Source organism: Protopterus annectens, chromosome 7.part0 (genome assembly GCF_019279795.1).
Source record: "Protopterus annectens isolate FY-2018-M chromosome 7.part0, PAN1.0, whole genome shotgun sequence".
Classification (NCBI taxonomy): Eukaryota; Metazoa; Chordata; order Ceratodontiformes; family Protopteridae; genus Protopterus; species Protopterus annectens.
This window is the reverse complement of record NC_056739.1, coordinates 1653700821-1653723320: the sequence shown is the minus strand read 5'-3', so window position 1 is coordinate 1653723320 and position 22500 is coordinate 1653700821. Positions and strand designations below refer to the sequence as shown.

Here is a 22500-nt window from a genome sequence, read left to right as displayed (position 1 = left end):
ACTGCAATAGCAGCAATCCATCTACATGGTGTGGACGTAGACCTCACAGACTTTAGTAGCAAAGGCAAGATTTCTACTTGTTATTCTGCTAACACTGCTTAGAAATTCTACACAATAAACACTGACAGCCATTTGCTAAACAAAACAGTTGCACATTAAAAATAAATTTAGTGTGAACAACAATAAATTTCTATTCCCTTGAAACTCACATTGCCTGAAAGTGCACTGAAACTCGCATTGCTGGAAAATGCACCCCTGTAGTTTTGAAGATTTTTTTCCATTAAGCTTTGAAGTGAAATGTATGAACCAATAAAAGACAAAATTACCCATTTCAGCACATTTCAATCAACTCTTGTAATTAAGTGAGCAGTTGTAGTTGGTGTAAAGAATTAAGGCTCTTGTCTCCTCTAGCCAAGGTACATGATCCTGAGTGAGCTAATTAATTAACCTGCCATCCCTTACCTTACACACACAGACATACACACACACACACACACACACACACACACACACACACACACACACACACACACACACACACACACACACACACACACACACACACACACACACACACACACCTTCACTGAAAGGGAAAGCAGAAGGAGTTCCCTGGTACAATGTGAGTTTGTTTCAAAAAGAAGAAAGACCATGCTTCTTGGTTTATTTAAAAAATTAAATGATGTGGCAGCCCCAAGCATCTCTCCCCAGAGTAAGTGGGCCCTAGGCAGCTGCCTAGCTCATATAGTGCTGGATTCGGCTCTGCTTTCAGCTGACCAGTGTATATAAATCAAAAGTGCGCAAGCAGGTCAACAGCCGCATCATTTGCACAAGTATAGATGCAAGTTGTTATTAACTGTCTATCATGACTACATTAGTAACAAAAATACAACAAATACTGTTAGTGTGAAGAAGTGAATAACCAATCATTTACAGCTGAGCAGGAAATAAAAATTATCAATTACACATTTTTTGTGAGACATTCAATGAAAGTGAGTACCTGAATAGGCAAGCATTAGCTATCCCTCAGTATATCAGACATAGTCATCCCAAAGTCACAAAGAAGTATACAAAAGGTAGGGTAAGATCATCATCACTTGCCCATAATAGAGGTGGGGGGGTTATAGGATGGCAAGCCTGATACCAAAAAAGTGTGTTTGTGTGAGAGAGAAAAAAAGGTTTCAGCGAGTATGCAGTTGTTAGGGCCAGTGACAAGAGAATTATATCAGTCGGCGCTAATGTTTACATAACTCTGTGTGTGTGTGTGTGTGTGTGTGTGTGTGTGTGTGTGTGTGTGTGTGTGTGTGTGTGTGTGTGTGTGTGTGTGTGTGTGTGTGTGTGTGTGTGTGTGTGTGTGTGTGTGAGTGTGTGTGTGTGAGTTGGTGTGGCCAAGATAATTTTTAATGCATGTATGCCTACATGAACAAAATCAAGCACTGTGCTAGCACTACATGCTGGCATCTCAGACAGTTATAAGTCATGCATTGTAGAGCAGTAAGTTCAGAGTCATCACCCCCAACCGCAACTGCCTCTGCCAAGATTTGCACTGCTACTTTCATGGTCCTGCCTAGAAGCTGTGGTGATTCCTAAGTGTAAACAGTGTCTGCTGGATGAGCTCTCATCATGATGACATCCACGACCATGACCATGTGACTTACCACATCTGGATCTGGACAGTTCAGTCACTGACAGAGCAATGGAAGTAGTGCCACTACTGGAGCAGGATCTGGCATGGTCACATTGACTAACACTTGATGATGTAGCAGCTCTCCAGCCACATGGATGCTGACCCTGCCCCAGCAGGCATTCCATTACAGACACTACCCAACCCAGTTTGTCATTCATCATATTCAAGGAGTCACCTACATGGTTCAGACAGTTTCAAACTTCAGAATGCACATTTAGTACTTGCACTATCTCTTCTGAGGCACTGTTGAAACATGCAAGTGTCTCCATGACAGCTTTACACATATGTTCAGTGGCACTTACTGAGACGCCAAAATCAAGAGGAGGGTGGACAGCAGGCCTCCTCTGAGCACCTTTAAGAACGCTCCAGTTTGCACATCAGTTTCACTTTGGTTTTGGGGAGACTCAGCTAGCTCTGTAACTAGAGTCATTGGACCACCCTGATCAACTGCATCATCATCAAACTGTCCTGTATTAGAGGGTTCTATGGCATGTGTATATGTGGCTATTCTGACTGTGTTCAAAATATGGGCAGGAGATGTAAGAACCACAGTCTCAGTGTCAGATCGACCCTCTGCATCCGCAGACTGTACCTCATCATCACCATCATCATCATAGGTTGTTACTAGGCTAAAAACTACTGTCTTTAGAAGCCTAGCTGTGCACCCCAAACAATATGGCTCCTGAGTATCATGGGCTTCTATACGAGGGGACCATGTTAATAGGGAGGTAACTAAGGATATGTAGGGGGGTGTTAGGATAATACTTTTCTTACTGATAGACTCAGGCCATACAGAACACAGGGCTAGAACAGGGGGAAAACTCATGACATCCCATCCAATTGTGAAGGTCCAAATACTGTGACATCAGACAGTAGGAGTTACATAGTGCCGCTGGCAGAATCTCCTATGATAATAAGTAATCAACACAACAAAAAGAGAAACAGAATAAAAAATGATCCAACTTCTGTTATGTTAAACATAATCTAAGCAATAATAGATGTAAATGCAATTAAAAAATACTTTCGTCTACATATAAATCTAATTTATATAGAGCAATAAAAAATGTGTGCGTAGCATATGCAGGTGGTTGTGCAAAGGCAATACCAGATGTGCCTACACAGAAGAAAGGAAGATGAAACATGGATGATAAGCATCACAATGCAATGACAGAAGAATCAGAAACAATCCTCTGTTTGTTTGTGTCTTTCGGCTTTTCCCGGTTAGGGGTCGCCACAGCGGAACTCCAGTCCACTAATGATTGGTAGTGGATTTTTACGTACTGGGTTACCAGCCCTGATGCACAACCTTCAACGAAGGCATGCCCCATTCATGTATGCCTCCACACAGAAGATGCTCTAGCTGAGAATCAAATGGGACAGCATCTTGCTATGAGGCGACAGTGCTACCGCAGCACCACCACCTGCATAATAACACCATCTTATTCAAAAGTCTTTTCTCCAGTTTTTTTCTCCCCCACCATTGTTCTCTCTATTTCAGTCTCTCTTCTCAGCAACCCTTCTTGCTCTGTCTCTCTGTATATATAAAGATATAAGATATCTAGCTATATGTATCTGTCTATACTGTGTATGCATCTATTTATAAATATATATATATATATATATATATATATATATACATATAGAAGTGTATTTATAAATATATATATATATATATATATATATATATATATATATATATATATATATATATATATTTATATACATATAGAAGTGAAATTATTTTATTAGAGGGCATACCTGGAAGTTTAGCAGTAGACATACTTTGTTCTCCATATCAGCACCAACATCAGTAATTGTATGGGAACCTCTTGCTGAGCTGTCTGGATCTCTAATAGTGAACAGGAATTCTTCTGTCTCAGTCAGTGGTGGTTTGGTAGCAGGATCTGCACCAGTAGCCATCTCTTCCTGGCAATTGCAGCTGTCTGATGTTTGACATTCTTTATCATATCACTGGCCCGATGTCTGATTTTTTTGATAATCACAGCCATGTAACATTCACTTGATTAATTACCTGCTCCCTCTGTCTAACAGGAGTAAGATGTGTTGCTGTAGGATCTGTATGATAACTTCATTGTCTACATCTGTGTATGGCGGTTTCAGACATTTTGGTTGCCAGAGCTCTGTATGAAATGAAACATAAAAAGGAAATTGAGCAAAAAGTCAGATAAATTCAGACATTTCTTAAGAATATCTCCATTCATTTGTAAATTAGTATATCTCAAATTAATACTCTTCCTTGCTTTCACTTACATTATAGCTCCAAGGCTTCTACTTCCATACTGATTGTTTTTCTTTGCACTCTTCTGTGAGGGAGTGCCTGCCCACTCCGTTTGCCCTCGCTATGCTTGGGCTCACTCTGCTCCCCATACCCTACCCCCATTCCCACCCATCCCTGCATCACCTAGACTTATACCAATACTAACCACTCCCCTAACTTCCCCCAATCAAGAATCAGCCTCCATCTGCCAGTCAAACCTCAGCTGACCAGTCATACTATTTGTAACACTTCTCCCTCTCCTCACACAACTTAATTGCAATAGTTCTTAATCACGCTACTCCCACCACACTGCACCAACACCCCTCTTTACCTTTATCTTTATCACATTATTCAGATAACTTACATTTTAAAAATAATACACACCATGCTCTTTCTTCAGCCCAAACTCTCCTACAGTACAGTCACCTACAGATACAACCTGTCCGTAGCCCCACACTGTATTATACTAATACCATCCTCTCCTCACTCTCCTATCTTGCCATCTTCTCCCAACTCTGCAATCACACACCTATTGCATATGTCCACATCAAATATGTAGTTGTCAGTAATACCACTAACCACTTCAGCAATCACCTTCACATACTCTCCAAATTGTCACACAAACATACATGTATATTATCACAGATTCTCTGTGGTGGTGATATACACCCCAATCTCATGACACATACTGCACAGCATACCATCAGGCTACCATTCCACTCCTTCCTCGCATTAGAACTAAAAACCTTCACATTCTTAACATGAACCTTAGAAGCCTAGTTAACAAGATCACAGACTTTCATGCAGTCATTGCACAATACCCACCAGCCATTTTTATAGCAGTAGAAACATGGCTAAAACCCCATATAAGAGACCCAGACATACTCCCACAAGGTTATAGCATAAACAGGTTAGACAGGATCAGGAAGAAGAGTGGTGGGGTTGCAATCTTCTACAAAGATAACCTAAGCATAGACTACCTACCCATCAAATACCCTTATGATAACAACTTTGAAGTTCTAGTAAAAACTGCTCAGAATCAACCCAAAGAAAAATATTACCATAATAGCCACTTACATACCTCCCAATAATACTCCCACTGCCATTGAGAAACTCATAGCCTGTACAACCTCAACCTACACCCATGAAACCATTATTACAGGTGACTTCAACTTAGACTGGAACACTTGCATTGGTGATAAATCTACATGGTTTCTCCCAAACAATTTAGTTTCCTACTTGAATAGATAAATTTAGCAAAAGAAAGTCTATCTTAGACTGGTTACTTATCAACAGTACCACCCACGACTATCTTTCCGGACGCCTTCCAAATAAGTTTAGTGACCATAGACCTACCTACTTAATCCATCGTCAGCTCAACTCACCCAGAACCATAGTTTACAAAGTCGTATGAAATACCAAAAACTTCTCCAATGAAGCATTCATATATATGCTCAATAAATTGTCCAGTTCAATTCTCAGCTAGAGCGGCTTCTGCATGGAGACATGCGTGAATGGGTGTACCTTCGTTGAAGGTTGTGCATCAGGCCTGGCAAGCTGGTACGTAAAAATCAACTGCCAATCATTAGCGGACCAGAGTTTTGCTGTGGCGACCCCTAACCGGGAAAATCCGAAAGACACAAACAAACAAATGCAACTGAACACCACTCCATCATCTCCAAATTGACCAGGCTCTAACTTACTTCAGTGACACATTTCTAGCTATTTTAAATAGTTTAGCACCAACTCGTACATGTTGTGTTAAAAATAAGAGATTTCCCTAGATATCAACAGAAAGCATTAAACTTCAAAAACTAAGGAACAAAACCTTGGTATCAATACCAAAAAACAAAAGACAATAAAACTCTGCTAGCATACCAGCAGCTCCACAATCAAACAAAAAAAAAACAACTCAAACCAGACAAAATAACATATTATACAGCTATGCAAAACAAATATGAAAACAATCCCAAAATGTTCTGGCAAGGAATTAACTCACTCCTCCACCCAAGTAAAGCTACAACCCCAGAGCCAACAACCAATAACCAAAGCATGAGCATTGCCTCACAAATCAGCACCTACTTTATAAACATCATCCTCTCCTTAATTACAGGGAACAATTCCACCCCTCTGTCTCTTCCACCTAATGTGGAAACTAACAACAACTTTTTTGACCTCAAACCTATCCCAACTAACACCATAAAAACAATGCTGAAAAAACTGAAAACCTTCTTCCTTAGCAGCTGACCAACTCCCCAATGAGTACCTCAAACTGTCAGCTGATGCCATAGCTTTGCCAATCTCCATTCTGGTAAATAGGTCTATACCAGAAAAATATGTCTCAAAATTATGGACAATTTCCTATATCACCTCTCTACATAAAGGAGGAATACCAACATAATTAAACAATTACAGACCCATAGCCATCCTTTCCCCTTGTGTTAGAATTCTGGAAAAATGTATCCACACTCAATTACTACAATACCTGTTACCGCACAACCTTATCTCTCCCTCCCAACATGGTTTCAGACCAAAACACCACACCACAACAGCCCTAATTAATTTCTCTAACACCATCAACCATCTGAGAAATGTAAACCAGCAAGTAGCATCAATCTTCTTAGACATGTCAAAAGCCTTTGACATCATCTCCCATCAGAAACTCCTTAGTACTCTTGCTTCACTAAACCTATCAAAGACTTCCCTAAGCTATCTTTCTGAGACAATAAGCAGTACGATGGAAATCCGAACTCTCACCACTTCTGCCTGTCTCAGTTGGAGTCCCCCAAGGGTCCACATTAGGACCCCTTCTTTTCACCATCTTCTCTAATGATCTAGCCTCATCTACAACACATGCTAAAGTAGTTCAGTATGCAGGCAATTCAACTTTAATCTGCTCAGCAGATACTTTACCAGACCTCCAAATAGTAGCCCAATAAGCTTTTAATGATATAAAAACATATCTAAGTAAATCACAACTAATCCTCAACCCCAAAAAGATGCAGTTAATGCTATTTACCAGCAATCACTGACCACCTCTCCTTTCACCATTCTCTCAGCAAACAACACATCAAACCAGTTGAGTGTACAAAATACCTTGGTGTGACAATTGACAACAAACTCAGATTTGACCAACACATAGCCAGCACAGTTAAGAAAGTTGACATCAAACTTGGCTCACTGTATAAAAGCAAGTCATTCCTCACTGACAATACCAGACTAGCCATATCCAGAACCTTCCTCCTCTCTATGCTCCTATAGGCTTCCTTCTCTTTACCAACCTAAAAAAAAAAATCAGACTTAACCAAGTTGGACACTTGCTACAACAAAGTAGTCCATTTTGCAGCCAGTCTTCCCCACCAAACCCACCATTGTATTGCTCTACATGAATTAAATTGGCTCGAGCTACCTAATCTTTTTCGTCTGTACCAACTTAAATTCACACACAATGTCATCATCCATCCTGACAGCTGCCCATCCTTCAAGGAACTTGTTCCCTACTCATGCCCACAAAGTCTAAGATCTGCAGACAGAAACATTTTCACAGTAAACAAAGCTAACAGTGCTCATGGTAAAGCCCTATCCTCAAATCAAATAGCCAAATGATGGAACTCTCTACCCCACACCCTCCAAAACACACCTGAATCTACCACTTTCAAGCAACTACTATTTGAACATCTATCCAAGAACTGGAATTGCTCCTGCGCCAAACCTGACTGACAAGATATCTGTTACTCTCTCAACACACTGGTCACTCCTTACCTCATTTTCTCCCTCTCCTCAGTGTTTATTACTACTCGAAAAAAAAAAAAAATATATATATATATATATATATATATATATATATATATATATATATATGTATATGTATATAGATATATATATATATATATATATATATATATATATATAAAGGAAATGTTATTTGGTCATAACTATTATTTAATATGTACACCACTAACTTTATTTTTTCTCACAGAGATCTTCACTGAAATGCTTGTGTTTTTTTTTTCTTTTTGAACCTGTATCTACTAGAAAACTGTATTGAATACTACTTTGTATAGACTAACTAGAACACGTATATTCTGCATCTTACTGTATGTATACTCTCGTACTATCTAATTTTTGTGTATTGCTTATATTTCTGTGGAGCTTTTCTCCTTGGGCCTCTGCTGAAAATGGGCTTCTGGCCCAGTCGTGCTTTCCTGATAAACACATGTAACTAAATAAATAAATAATACCTAAAAAGGGCACTGACAGGTAATAAGCAAAGGTTAACATATTATCATTCTTTTTTGCATTAGTTCAAGTTTAAGATGGTACTACTCAATTTTACTAGTGTGTAAGTCCCAATAGCCCAATATGTCACAATTTATACTATTTTACTTACAGCTAGCAATTGTTATAACAAACACCGTAAAGGTTCAACATTGGAACATGTGTAAATAGTCTGAGCATCACACATGGATAAATCTCAATGCCATGTTTCACACCTTCATTGCTTTTTGATGTAATCATCGCCATGTGTTTGCCAAGCTAACTTTGTTCTTTTAATTATGCAAATCCTGCTGGCAAGGCTGTATGTCTTTGCACATAGGGTATCACCCTTATCTAAGTACTTCATTAGAGATAGTAAAACTGCATTTTAAAAGTTTGAGTTATTTTCTTGATGAATGGTATGTTTTTACTGGATATAGGCTTATATATAATGACTTGCACTTTAAGTGTTTTAATATCTCAGATGAAGTCTTTAGACAAGGACAAAAGTGCTTGGATCAATTAAAAGATTTTATATTAGTGGACCTGGTTCTGGATCCTTTGTGTATTTTTATATTCAGCTAACAGTTTCTTACTGCAAATTTTTTTTTTTTTTTTGGTGTGCCTTTTAGCATCTTACAGCTGTCTTGGTGATGGTTGTGTTGCTGTTCTGAGTTCCATTTTACCGTGCAACATCTTTGTGGTTACCATATTTTGTGAACCTAGCAGGACTAAGAAAAGTAAAGCCTAGCATTTGAATAGTGCTTCAGTAAAGTCTTTGCAAACACATTCGATCCCCAGCAGGGTGACTTTTAGACCACCATTATCCTTCTTATGTCTTAATCTTGTTTCTATTGTCCTACCTCTGCTGATCCCTAGAACAAACACATTATTGTACAGAGCATGACAGAGTAATACTGAAAAAACACCTAAGAGTACATCACCACAAAGATGGTCCTAAATGTCCCATAAACAAAACTCTTGGTATGTCCCTCTCTCCATCTGTCTGTATCTCTTCACCTACTCTGTCTCATCACTTTCTAGTGTTGCATATTTATTATGGCTGCTGGATGTAATGGTTATCTTATGGGATTTTACTATTAGCATTATTGTCGAGAAGACTAATGCCTACTTTTTCCCTTGTGTCAGTAAGTTGTCACTGTCCCTTCCATTGTGTGATTTTAACTTTGTGAAGTAGTTCCATGTGGGGTGCTGAGTTATTGCTCAGATTTATAAACTCATTTTTGCATAGTATCACGTGTTCTAATCAAGAACTATGTTAAACTCCTATTGGCTGTTTTTGTAAGATAATTTTACATGTAGCTGTTGCCTAAATATTGTATTGCCTCCCCCCCAGCTACCTCTCTACCCCCATCTGTGTTATCAGTTTGAGTTGTCAGCATTTGCACAATGTCAGGAACTGTGCAATGGCATTAAGGGGAGGAAGATTGCTATTAGCATCTTTTGGCAAAATAATGTGATCTTTTGCCTTTGGCCACATTAGTCTGATGCCCTTCACGCCACTGTGCTTAGTCTCACTGTGCTATGCAGAGGCAGGCTGGCAATAGTATGAGGAGACAGTTTGTATCATGTCTTCAACAGAGTGCAGAGCGCAATATACACCGTATGAGATGTTGCAGTTGAAAGCACTGTAAAGAAGAATGCTGCACACAGACTTCCTTGCTTTTTAATGTTTCCATAGTACAGGTTTCCACCAGCATTAACATGCTAGGTCCCGCATGTGTTTCATATTCATTCAGAGAATGCTCATATTTTCCCAAAAGTTATTGCAGAACATTAGGTACAATCAAGGCTTTATGTGTTAATGAACATACTTCAATAGGTTCATTTGGACAATATTGCTAATATACCAGGGGCAACAATATCCTAGACCTAGTCATTACCAACATGAGTGACCAGTGTTCCACACCTGAAGTCAACTCCTCATTGGTCAGATCCGACCATAAGCCAATCACCCTAGATATCCATATCCTGCCCCCATCCTCCCACCCCCATTAAGAAAACCACGGTAAAAAATTTCTCCAAAGCCAACTTCATGCTTCTTAAGACAGAATTGGTGAACTTCATGACACCCATGCAGATGGACAATACAGTTATGACTGCTGAATCCTATACAAATGCACTCTATAAACACTTACACGAGTGCATGGATCGTGTTATCTCTAACAGAACCAAGACGCTATCCTCCAAAAAAAGGAAGCCAATCTGGTGGTCCCCTGACATAAACAAACTGTACAAGAGAAGGAAGAAATTGTTGCAAAAGAGAGTAAAATCCCATGAGTGGAGGAGCTCCCTGGTCAGCCTCAGTAAAAAGCTGAGATCCCTTATAAGATCCTCCAAAGCTAGCTATGAAAACAAAATTGCCACTGATTCTAGGGACAACCACAAAGCATTCTATAGCTATGTCAAGAATCTCAATGGCAACACCCAGATCTGCTCTGAGTTACAGCACAACGGCACAAATATTACAGAACCAACTGATATTGCCAACATCCTGGCAGATAGGTTCAGTGCTAACTTTACCCCTCTCTCACCCCCTAAAGGGCCTATATCTATACAGGAAGAATGCAGAGTCCCTGTAATTACAACTATGCAGGTAAAAGCTGCACACTCTAAAGCCAAAAACACAACATCCATGGGACCGGACAACATCCCAAGCTGCGTTTTACATGAACTTCAGAATGAACTGGCTCCCCACCTAAGCACCATGTTCAATCATAGCCTCACGTCAGGTTTTGTGCCCACTGAATGGCACACAGTAACAGTTTTCCCACTCCACAAAGGGGGAGCCACCACTGATCCTGGGGACGATCGCTCTATTAGCCTGATGAGCCTGGTCTGTAAGGCCATGGAATGTATCATCATGGAACTCATAAACAAAGACATTAGTAATCTCCAAACTCTAGACCCCACCCAGTTCTGGTTTGTGAAAGGCAGATCATGCCCCCTGAACCTGATCGACTTCTTTAAGGCAGTCACCAAAGCTATAGATGAGGGTAAGGTGGTTCACACAACTTATCTTGACCTTGCCAAAGCTTTCAACACCATTCCCCATTCTGGAATTATAGCTAAACTCACTAAACTAGGTGTAAATCCCTACATCACAAGATGGGTTGCCAACTGCCTCACTGACAGAACCCACACTGTAAATGTTGCAGACTCCAAATCTGACTTCAAACCAGTGACAAGTGAAGTACCACAGGGTTCAGTCCTGGGACCTCTCCTGTTTAGTATCTACTTCTCTGAAGTACAGGCTAGCACAGAAGGCCTTTGGTTAACGAAGTTCACAGATGACTGCAAACTAGGAGCCATAGTTGTGTCCCCAAATGATGTGGACATCCTACAGAAGGTCCTCATTGAGACCAATGCCTGGTGTCAGAGCCATAGCCTCAAGCTCAGTTCCAAAAAGTGCGTTGTCATCCCCTTTGGCAAAAACTCTGTACCCATGAACTACCACATAGGCGTCAGTCTACTTAATGCTGAATGTGTGATAAGAAACCTTGGGACCCAGGTGGACAGTAGTCTCCTTTGATAATCACATTGCCACAGTTGTTAGGAAATCCTTCTGCATGGCACACCTCATCACAAAAGGGTTCTCATCCAGGAAAAAAAAGGGCACTGTTCTCCTCTTCTTGACACTCATTAGACCCATTATAGAGTACAATGCCCCTTTTGGAATGTACCTCACAAGACATCTGCAGCAGCTGGAAAAGCCACAGAAGTACCTCACAAAGAGGATTACTGGCTTCAAACAGATGCCCTACACTGACCGTCTCAACAAACTCCAGCTTTACCCATAGCATATCGCCTACTCTGAGGTGATCTCTGCCTAACATATAAAGCTATGTCAAACCCAGAGCTGTTGGACATGCTACACCCAAAGAAATCCCAATCCCTCTGAGCTACACCCTCTAGGGACCTAAACCTTGTCACCACAATAAACAGGACATGCTGGAGGGATATATTCCTGTCCCAGAGACTTCCCATACTCTGGAACAAGTTACCCGTCTATGTCAAGCAAAGTTCCTCATTAGCACTCTTCAAGAAAAATCTTGATGAGTGGATGGGAAATAGGAAATACACCCCAGGGACCACTTCTGTGGCTCTGCTCGACAGATGCACAAGAAAATAACTTTCTTGGGTGGTGTAAGCCAGGAAACCTTGTTGGCTAGGCTTACTTAGGCCCTTGGGCTGATAGCCTAGTATCTACCTATGAACCTATACACACATAAGGTGATAGCATCAATGTGGTTTCATGTCAGTTCATGCTCTGAAGAGTATTAATTATGATGCATTCATGTCTATCATTGATATATTGATTGACATTTTATTACTCAGTCATGCCATGCAAACACATACAATTGCTTGACAACTGCAACAAGCCTCAAATTCATGCACAGTCACCAGATAAAAGGTCTGTGTAAATATAACACTTTTATCATCCATATAATGCGTAATGTACTAAAGATATCATGATTAATGTGGAAATCATGACACAAAACATTAACATAACATGTCTGATCTGTATTTCATCACAGTCAGACCTTTCTGTCTTGTCTGCACTCATTACTTGTAAGAAGATTTTCAGTAGGTACCATTGACTACTGTTAATTCCCGTTCTAAGTTCAACACCTCACTATATCATTATGCATGCATTAATACTTTGCCACAAGCAGCACAAATGAGCTTATCAGTGGAGCACTTCAGGAAGAGATTTTGAAAAAATAAAAGTATTGTTAGTGGTTTGTATTACTTCTGTATGTAGTAATGGACTGCTGTAATCAAGACGTGGTTTTTACTCTGATGTTGACTGAACACTTCATTATGTAAAGTTATGTCTGCACTCAAACACTTACAATGAGAAATGGTGTGCAAAGGTATGAAACCTTTTCACACATACATGAACATTGGTTTTCAACAGTGCATTGCCATATTTTTATCTGTCTGTTTGTATTTGTACTGCACATTGTCCAGGCATATGCAAGTACAATAAATAATGACACAACAAATGATTACTGTTTGCATACAGTCATCATGAGCTAAGCAATCATGAATACTTGGTTGTCAGTCTGCTGTTTCACAAGTGCAATTGTCATAAAAACACCACCATGTAAAACAGGTACATGTCACTCTCATAATCACAATGCACCTGAATGACAGCATAGATGAGATATGTGAGCAGTATGTAATTGTAATCAGCACCTTGCCTGCCTATAGACACACATGCCTTTTCCCCCAAACCGGTGATGCACACTAGCATCTCTGCAACACACTGATAAGGTCATCCTTTCTTTCATAAGTGTACTTTCTCAGTGTAAAAGTCAGAATTCTCCTGTGACCCATGCAGTTAATACTGTGTTCTCTAGATTGTGTAAGTAGGTGGGATGTTGAGATCTGACAGCAGTGAATTTGTGTATGTGTGTGTGTGTGTGTGTGTGTGTGTGTGTGTGTGTGTGTGTGTGTGTGTGTCTAGTATCAAGTAAGTCTGAGTTCACCACCAGGTGTGCTGTGTCCACTTTCATTTAGGAGAACCATTAAAACTGGCAGAGAAATCCTTCATTACTTTATCCCACTTTTACCACAAATATTTTCTCTGTACTACACTGATGAGGTCATTACAAGTGCACTGTCGACTATAAAAGTCAGACTTCTGCTGTGATGCTTGTGGTTAATACTGTGTTTTCTAGATTGTTTAGGTAGATAAGTTGGTGGTTCAGATCTGACAGTGGTGAACTGTGTGTGCATATCTCAAATGTCAGGTAGGTATGATTTCAATAACAGATGTGCTGTGTCCACTTCCACTTAGAAGAAACATTTAAGCTAGCAGATGAATTCCTGCCATTCATTTATCCCATTTTTGACACAAACGTCTTCTCTGCACCACACTGATGAGGTCATCATTTCATAAGTGTAATCTCTCACTATAAAAGACATACTTCTCTCATGACACTTACAGTTAATACAGTGTTCTGTAGATTGCATGACTAGATACGTTTGTGGTTCAAATCCAGCATTGCTTACAATTAGTTCAATCACAACTTCTGTTATGTACACTTCCACTATACATTCAGTGGCAGAGGGCTTCCCTATAAATTTCTAGTATCCTTAGGCAAAACCCAGTTTTGGAACTACACTGATTATATAATGCTTTCAAAGCTGCACTCATCACAAAGTTGTAATATGACTTCTCCTGTGGTGCTGGCTGCTGATACGGTGCTTTCTAAACTGTGCAACTAGATAGTTAGGTGGTTTGAATCATGCACTGATTGCCAACTGTGAATGGATGATTCTCTCTTGTGTTGTGTAGAAAAGGCTTCAAAGATGTGTTACTGGGATTTTCCACCATGTTATTTCCTTTTTAGCAGAACCATCACCCTATTAAACAATGATGATGTCATCCCTTCAAATGAGCACTGTCACAATTGTAAAACAACATGTTATGTGATTCGTGTAGTTCAGGCAATGTTCTGTAGTTGCGATTTTACATAGTCAATTAAAGTCCAGCCATTACTCATTAGACTCATTGTGTCTGTGAATGTGCATATAGGTAACAACTTCCTCACCCATCTATCTGCTATGTGCCTGTATAGCTGAGGATTCCTCTTACAAAAACATAAAAATGCTTTGCTTAATACTAATGACGCCATTTGGTGAAATTTGCATTTTCTTTTCTTCAAAACAAGTTTATTGTTTTAACATATAAGAGAAATATCATAACAATTTTATACAAATAATTAAAAATAGGTATTATTATAATATTCAACAAAACAACTAAAGTATTTACAAAGACATCCACTACAATCAGATCAATTAATTAAACTAAAATACTGTGCTATTGAAATTAGAATTTTTTTAACAAATTTTGTAAATTATCCCATACAATAAAATGTGATGTTTTTCTAGTTGTTCTCATTCTAATTGTGCTTATTTCCATATGACACATTATATTCATAACATTTTTAAATTCATTGAACGAAGGAGGTGTATCTGAAATCCAATTTCTAGTTATTATTTTCCTAGCCACTGCTAGGATAGACCATAACAAGGGAAGCTTAATCTTTTTAACACATTGAGGTACAGGTGTGTTGAATAATATAAGAGACTTAGAAATAATGAAATTATCTGTAAAAGAGCCTGCAAAATTCATTAATTGACTTCCAGTATTCTTTCAACTTCATACAGTCATAAAACATATGAGCCCAGTCAGCATTAATTTCTACATTACATCTCTTACATAGATTATCTTTATTATTAATTTTATTCATCATCAAAGGTGTATAAAAGATCTATGTAAAAATTTCCATGTATAAAGTCTCCAGACAATGGAAGATGTAGTTCTATAAGCAGATTCCAATATATATTGTTTATCTTGTTGAGTTGGTGGGTCCCCATTAATAGAGGTGAAATAATTCCAGTATGAATCTACATTGTAAAAAGTTTCTTGTCTGATAATTTTATGTATATATGAAAGTTTACCTTTATCAGAAACTTTATGCTGTAAATTTATTATCAAGTAATCAATCAGTTTTGGAATAGATTCTTTAACTGTTATAGACATTAGATCTATTCTATCAATGAGATGTTGTCTAAAGATCTGAACCTCTAACCAGCAAGTTTCTCTTAGATCAAATTCTTGTTTTAAGAAATCTAGATTTTTAACTTTATTATCAGATATCAGCTGATACCAGTACTTTAGATTAGTATCTATAGCTAAATGAGCTCCTTCAGAAGTAGATGACATAAGCATACCCTGAGTATAAATTATAGGGAATACAATAAAATTCCATTCCCTATACTTAGGTTGCATGAATATAAAGTTACGATAACTAATAATAATATTTAATGGATAACAGACCATATGTTTAGGTGTAATAGGTGAAGTACAAAATTCCTTTAGCAACCAAAACATGGAGTTATTTATAATCATATTTTTATGTGTTAAGGAGATTTTCATGAAGTGCATACTAATTAGCTCCCAATAATCTTTCCATTTTGCGACATATGACCGATCTATTAATAAAGTAATAACTTTTATAATAGAAGAGATAATATATAAATTAAAGTCTGGAAAAGAAATACCCCCTTGAGACCAGCTATTAGTATGTTTCTTTAATGCAATCCTAGGTCTATTAGGTGCCCATAAGAAATTTAACATTAGTGTATTCAGTTTCTTGATAGTTATTTTTGTAGGTGAAAGTATTATTGATTGTATTAAGTATAAAATCTTGGGGAATATTATCATTTTAATAATTGTAAGTCTCTCCTCCATAGTAAAAACATATTATTCCAGGTATTAAAAAGATTTTGTATATTAAGAAAACAGGTATTATAGTTATTATATATAATAGATTTAATATCTTTAGATAGTATTATACCTAAATAAGTTATCTGACCTGAGTTGGGTACATATTTAGTAAAATCACTAATGAGAGTATTTTTCGTGTATATATAGGTAGTATTTTAGTTTTTTCTTCATTGAATATTAAACCAGAAATACTTTTAAAATTCATCATTTTATCAAATAAAGACTGCATAGAAGAATTAGATCCTGCTGATGTAATTAGAACATCATCTGCAAAAGTTGAATTTTTGATGTTGTATTTTCTTCTATTTCAAAACCCTCTATGTCAGTACTGTTTCTAATCAAATTAGCCCAAGGCTCCATTACTAAAGTGAATAATAGTGGAGAAAGTGGACATCCTTGCTTTGTACCTTTAAGAATGGGTATTTTTGTGAAACATATGTTCCTACCTTAATATAAGCCAGCGTTCCTTTGTATAAATGCTCAATTAAATTTACAAATGCATCAGAGAAATTTGTGCATTTCAGTAAGGTAAACAGATAGTCCCAACTTACTGAATCAAATGCTGAACCTATATCAAGACTAATAAGTGTTAAATCTTTCTTTTTCCTATTTGCAAAATCAATTAATGTTAAAGTTCTTCTTATATTATCAAAAGTATTTCTATTTACAATGAAGCCCGTCTGATCTATGTCTATAATGCCGGGATAATTGTCTTCAATCTATCAGCAAAAATACTCATAAACATTTTATAATCAACATTAAGTAATGAGATGGGTCGATATGAAGAACATCTAGTTGGATCTTTATTAGGTTTTAAAATTGGTGAAATAAATGTATATTGCCAAGATGGGGGTTATTAACTCAGTTTGGGCCAGAATAAAACCTTATGTATTAATGAATATGTAGTTTTAGAAAGGATTTTATATATCTCTGGTATAATACCATCATTACCCGGTGCTTTGTTTGATTTAAGCTTATTTATTTGTGTAATAACTTCTGTATATGAAATACTCTTGTCCAATAGTTTAATCTGTTGTTTATTAAGCCTTTTATTCATGTTTGTGGTTATAAACTCCTTTATTTTATCTTTAGGTTCCATGTTAATGTTGTTATGGTTAATCTTGTGAAAGTGATTTCTAAATTCATCCAGTATTTCTGGTATACTAGAAACATTCTTCTTTTTCCTTAGAGAAAAGATTTCTTTGATATGGTTTTGTTTATTCAATCTTTTTGTTTTATTTTTAAGTCTATGTAAGTATTTGGGGCTTATTGAATAAAACAAAAACTTGTATTTCTAAAGTTATTTTAACTTTATGAGTTAAAATTTCTTTGTATTTCTCATTTAGTTTGTTTATTTCTTCAATAACTTTCTTGTCCATAATATTTTCTTTATTATTATGTTTATAAGAGTCTAGTTTACTTTGAATATCTAACAATTCCTTATCCCAAGATTTCCTTTTGTTATTATACCATCTGATACTTTGTCCATATAGATATGATTTTAAGGCATCCCAAACATAGACAATGGAGACTTCAGGAGTATTATTTATGTCTAGAAAATGTTGTACTTCTGAAAGTATATATTCTTTATAGTCTTTTAGCTGAGTTAAGTATGCTGGTATCCTTTTGATCTGAACATTATGAATATTTTTTATCATGAATTCAAAAACAATTGAGTTATGATCAGATATAGGACATGAAATGATTTTGGAATTAATTAAATCTGTTACCATCTGGTTAGAAATAAAGACCCTATCTATTTTTGAATAAGTTTTGTATCTGTTAGAAAAAAGGTGTATGGTAATGATTTTGACTCTATCTGATTATTAATATCATTCAAATGATAAGAATTAGCAAAATCATTTAAATGTTTTGCATTAGATGTAATTCTTCTTTTCTTTATAGTGGTAGTATCACTTTCATGTAGTATACAATTAAAATCACCAGCTAAAATAATATCCCTACAGAGAATGATATGATCTTATCAATATGATGTTTCACTGTATTAATACCAATTCCAGGTATCCAATATACATTAATTAAAGTGTAAGTCTTCCCATTAATTTGTATTGTAACCATACAAAACATTCCTTTGTCATCCTGATAAGACTTAATGGTTTTAGGAATGGGCATACTTTTATTCCATAAAATAGCCACTCCTCTTTTTTTCTGAGTGTGCTCTGAACTAACCAGTACTGTATACTTATTAGTGGCTAGTTTATCAATATCTTTTTTCAAGAGATGGGTTTCTTGCAGGAAGACTAGATTGGCCTTGTGTAGATTAATGTATCTTATTAGGCTTGCCCTTTTACACGGATTATTCAATCCATTAATGTTTAAAGAAATTCCTTTTAAAGATAAATTTGCATTTTCTAATAGTAATACTAAGCTTTCCCTTCTAGATAATGTTCTGTATGTTGCTATCTTAGTAAGCCATGAGTTCAAATCCATGATTATCTGCACATTGTGCATGATTGGGAGTCTACCATTGTAGTGACAACTGCATTATACATCATGTGTGTGTTTGGGTACACCTAACATCATGTCATATTGAAACATATCGCACCACTGTTTTAGCCAAATTACAGGCACACATATGCCATGCAGCAATAATATGATGTAGTGTCTTCAAATACACAAATAGTTCACAATTGCAATACAACTTCTCCTATGGTGCATTTATTCTCACACTATCACATAGCTTCTGTGGTAGCTGTTCAAAACCCATAGTGAGCGACTACAATCATTGTGTGCCAGTATACTGTTATGTATGAATGACATCCTTCACATTTATAATGTGTACAGTTACAGTGAGAGAGGCCTCCTCCTTTCCTTTTACCTCAAACAACTGATTTGCAACACAGTCATAGGATGTAATGACTTCATATAGGTGGAGTCTCACAGTTGTGGTAAGATATCCACCGTGGTGCATGTGATTCATACACATTTCTTTAGCCTGTGGACTCACATAGGCACTGTTCAGTTCTAGCAAAGGCCAATATTACATGAGTGAACTGACATGACACAAACACCACTACATAAAGTTATTTATATCCATTTTTATATTAGACAAAAAATTTCAATTCATTTGGGTATTTCATGCCAGTGAAGCAGATGTACTGGGATTCTTGTGGTGTGAGTTCTCCTGTGGCACATGCAGTGAGTACTGAATTGTATAGTGTATCTACACAGATGGAGTGTGCTTTGTATTCAGAACTGTGTGTGTACAAAACAATGTGGCTGGAAAAGACTGGCTTGGCCATGCAGCATTGTTATTACACTGTTCACAGACTGGTGAACATCGGCATAGGTACTTCCTTGTTCACAGACTGGTGAACATCAACATAGGTACTTCCTTTTCATCAGTCTGACAAATTAATAGTGTAACAATTACTATCAAAAGTCCTTTCTTACTTCACTCTTTGATTTCTGAGTTTGTGACAAGCTCTGTTACTATCTCCTGTGGCAGACACAATCAATACACAGCTCTGTAGAGTGTGTCAGGTAACTTCCTCAGACAAGTGTAGCTTAGGCAAAGAAAATTCTTGTGGCACAGTCAGACACTCATATTTTTTAAGGTCTCACACTCCAATTTAGGGAATCCATTCCTATTACAACAGGAGACTGATGTATCCCTTCAATGGTGTTTTTTGTGACGCAACTGATATGCCTATTTCTGTGGCATCAGTTGTTGATATACACATTTCTGAGATCTGCCTTGGCATGTGTTTGAGTCTGGTAAGATGCAAATGCTAAGTATGCCAGTGACTGATCACAAGCATTACTTATTTTCCAAATAATACTGCTATTATTGCGTGTCTTCATACAAATATTTATGTAATGATGTGATTCTTTTGTTCACACTGTAGAACTTTAATGGACATGAGGGCTTATAAAACATGTCTCCATGGCATGCTGTAAAATCATCAGAATGTGTCAGTGGGCCCGTATTAAGTGACTTTCTTGTGTGGTTGTGTTGTTTACTTGATGCAATGGTAGCATCTGATGTAATTCCTTGTGAATATGCCTAGCATAAAGATTTAGTATATGCAACCCTTTTAGCAAACAGACCTTTAATGAATTTCACAAGATACGTGTTGTCATTTATGGTTCTTTGTCAAGGCTTACTTGAATTAGTCTCTATTATGTCGGCTATGCCAACATCTGTGCAATGGAGTTAGTGACCTATGGGCAGAGGATAACAACATTTATCACAGGTCAGTGTACACTTGTACGTGCAATTAAATCTAATAGGTGAATTATTAATACGTGTTAATGCTTCACCTGGGTGTGCTGTATGCTACTGTAGTGTCATGAAGCTCTTACTATTGTTTTTAACAAGGCTCACATCAGGGCTAGATATCCATTAAAATATATTGTATTCACATCAGTACTTTAATATGCTTATCAAGTCAACATGTCAGGTTTGGCACTTGCACCAACTATGACATACATCATATCACTGATTACAGTAGCACAAATGCATAATAGTCACAAATAATGATAGTTTGATATTTGCTATATTTATTAACAGCATAATGATGGTATGCACTTTGATTGTACCCATGTCTTATGTGGGCTACCCATCCATTTGTAATGTACACAAAATTACAACTTATGCAAATTGATATATGTCATGACATTCAGAAATACAATTATTTTACCAATGGGCTGACTGCACTTGAATATACCTTGGCTTATGTGCATGCTTAGATATCCAACATTAAAATGACTCATTCTGTATGTACATATATCACATCTGCTGTAGTGTGACTAATGGTAATGTGCATATCAGATCATTATTCTGTTTGTATCCTGTTCAATGTGACACAGCTGTACTATGTGTCAGGTCCTTCTGCATTTTGCTATATACATACACAGCAGGCATATACAGTTACTAACATTCTAACATTTACAATATGCAGGATGCTTGACAAAAGCTCTTTTTTCATCACTTAATAATATTAGTCATATGATTGCACAGGTGACCATGATTCATCACAAAATGTCCACTTCATCATAGGCATGTACACTGCCCTAAAAAGTTAACATTGTTTCCTTCATACACATATGGCAATGACAGCTTTACAACTCTTTAACCTATATGTGTGTCCTAACATCAGTCACATGGATGTAATTTATTACTTTTGATCACTCTCACAGTATACATTACAATAGCAGAGTACTTCAATACACCTGCCGCACAAGTATAGATAGGTATTTCCAGTACAATCCTGTGAGTAACACAAATATTACTGAATGTGCCACTGGACATGTATAGTGACAACCATACGTTGATGTATTTTGACTGTAATTATATCACTGTGTAACATTTCCATCACTATACAACACATGCTGGACTAATACATGTCTATGGTTGCAAATTACAACAAATGGTAAAGACATGTCACTTTCTGATGTGCATGAGACAACAGCTGTAGCCATCATTTATTCTTGTTTGTATGTGATGAAGTGAAAAACACAGCAGTACTGTTCATTACTACAAATAACTTTCTATATACACATCTGATATGCAATAACTGAGTTGTTATTATTATTATTATTATTATTATTATTATTATTATTTATTTATTTGCATTAGTATGACCAAAAAAATCTCTAAATTAATTTAATTTTTATTTTTATTTGGTAACAGACGATTTAGGCGGCAGGACATAAGAAATGGAGACCCCAATACCCTATGTTCAGGAGGTGAGTTGAAGCTGCTGTGGTATGCCATATACTGATTGATCTTTGCTTGACAGACAGGACCTCAGAAATGAGATAAGAGATAAATAAAAAAACTGCCCAATCTATGTGTGCAGATGGTATCACACAATATATTCCTAAATGGCTCCAAATCTTTAGGGTTTTTAATAACCTGAAAGGAATTGGCCCTATTTATATATTGGGGCACGGTTATAATTCATGACTGGAGTCTTTGATGTTTGC

General features: G+C 37.0%; 1 protein-coding gene across 1 annotated transcript in view; it reads left to right on the top strand.

Moving 5' to 3' along the window:
- Positions 1 to 22500, top strand: part of SEMA3B (semaphorin 3B) — an 898347-nt gene that overhangs the window by 830045 nt on the left and 45802 nt on the right. Inside the window, exon 16 of the mRNA XM_044078181.1 lies at positions 22205 to 22260. Coding sequence (XP_043934116.1) covers positions 22205 to 22260 — 56 coding nt within the window. The remainder of the gene's footprint in view (positions 1 to 22204; positions 22261 to 22500) is intronic.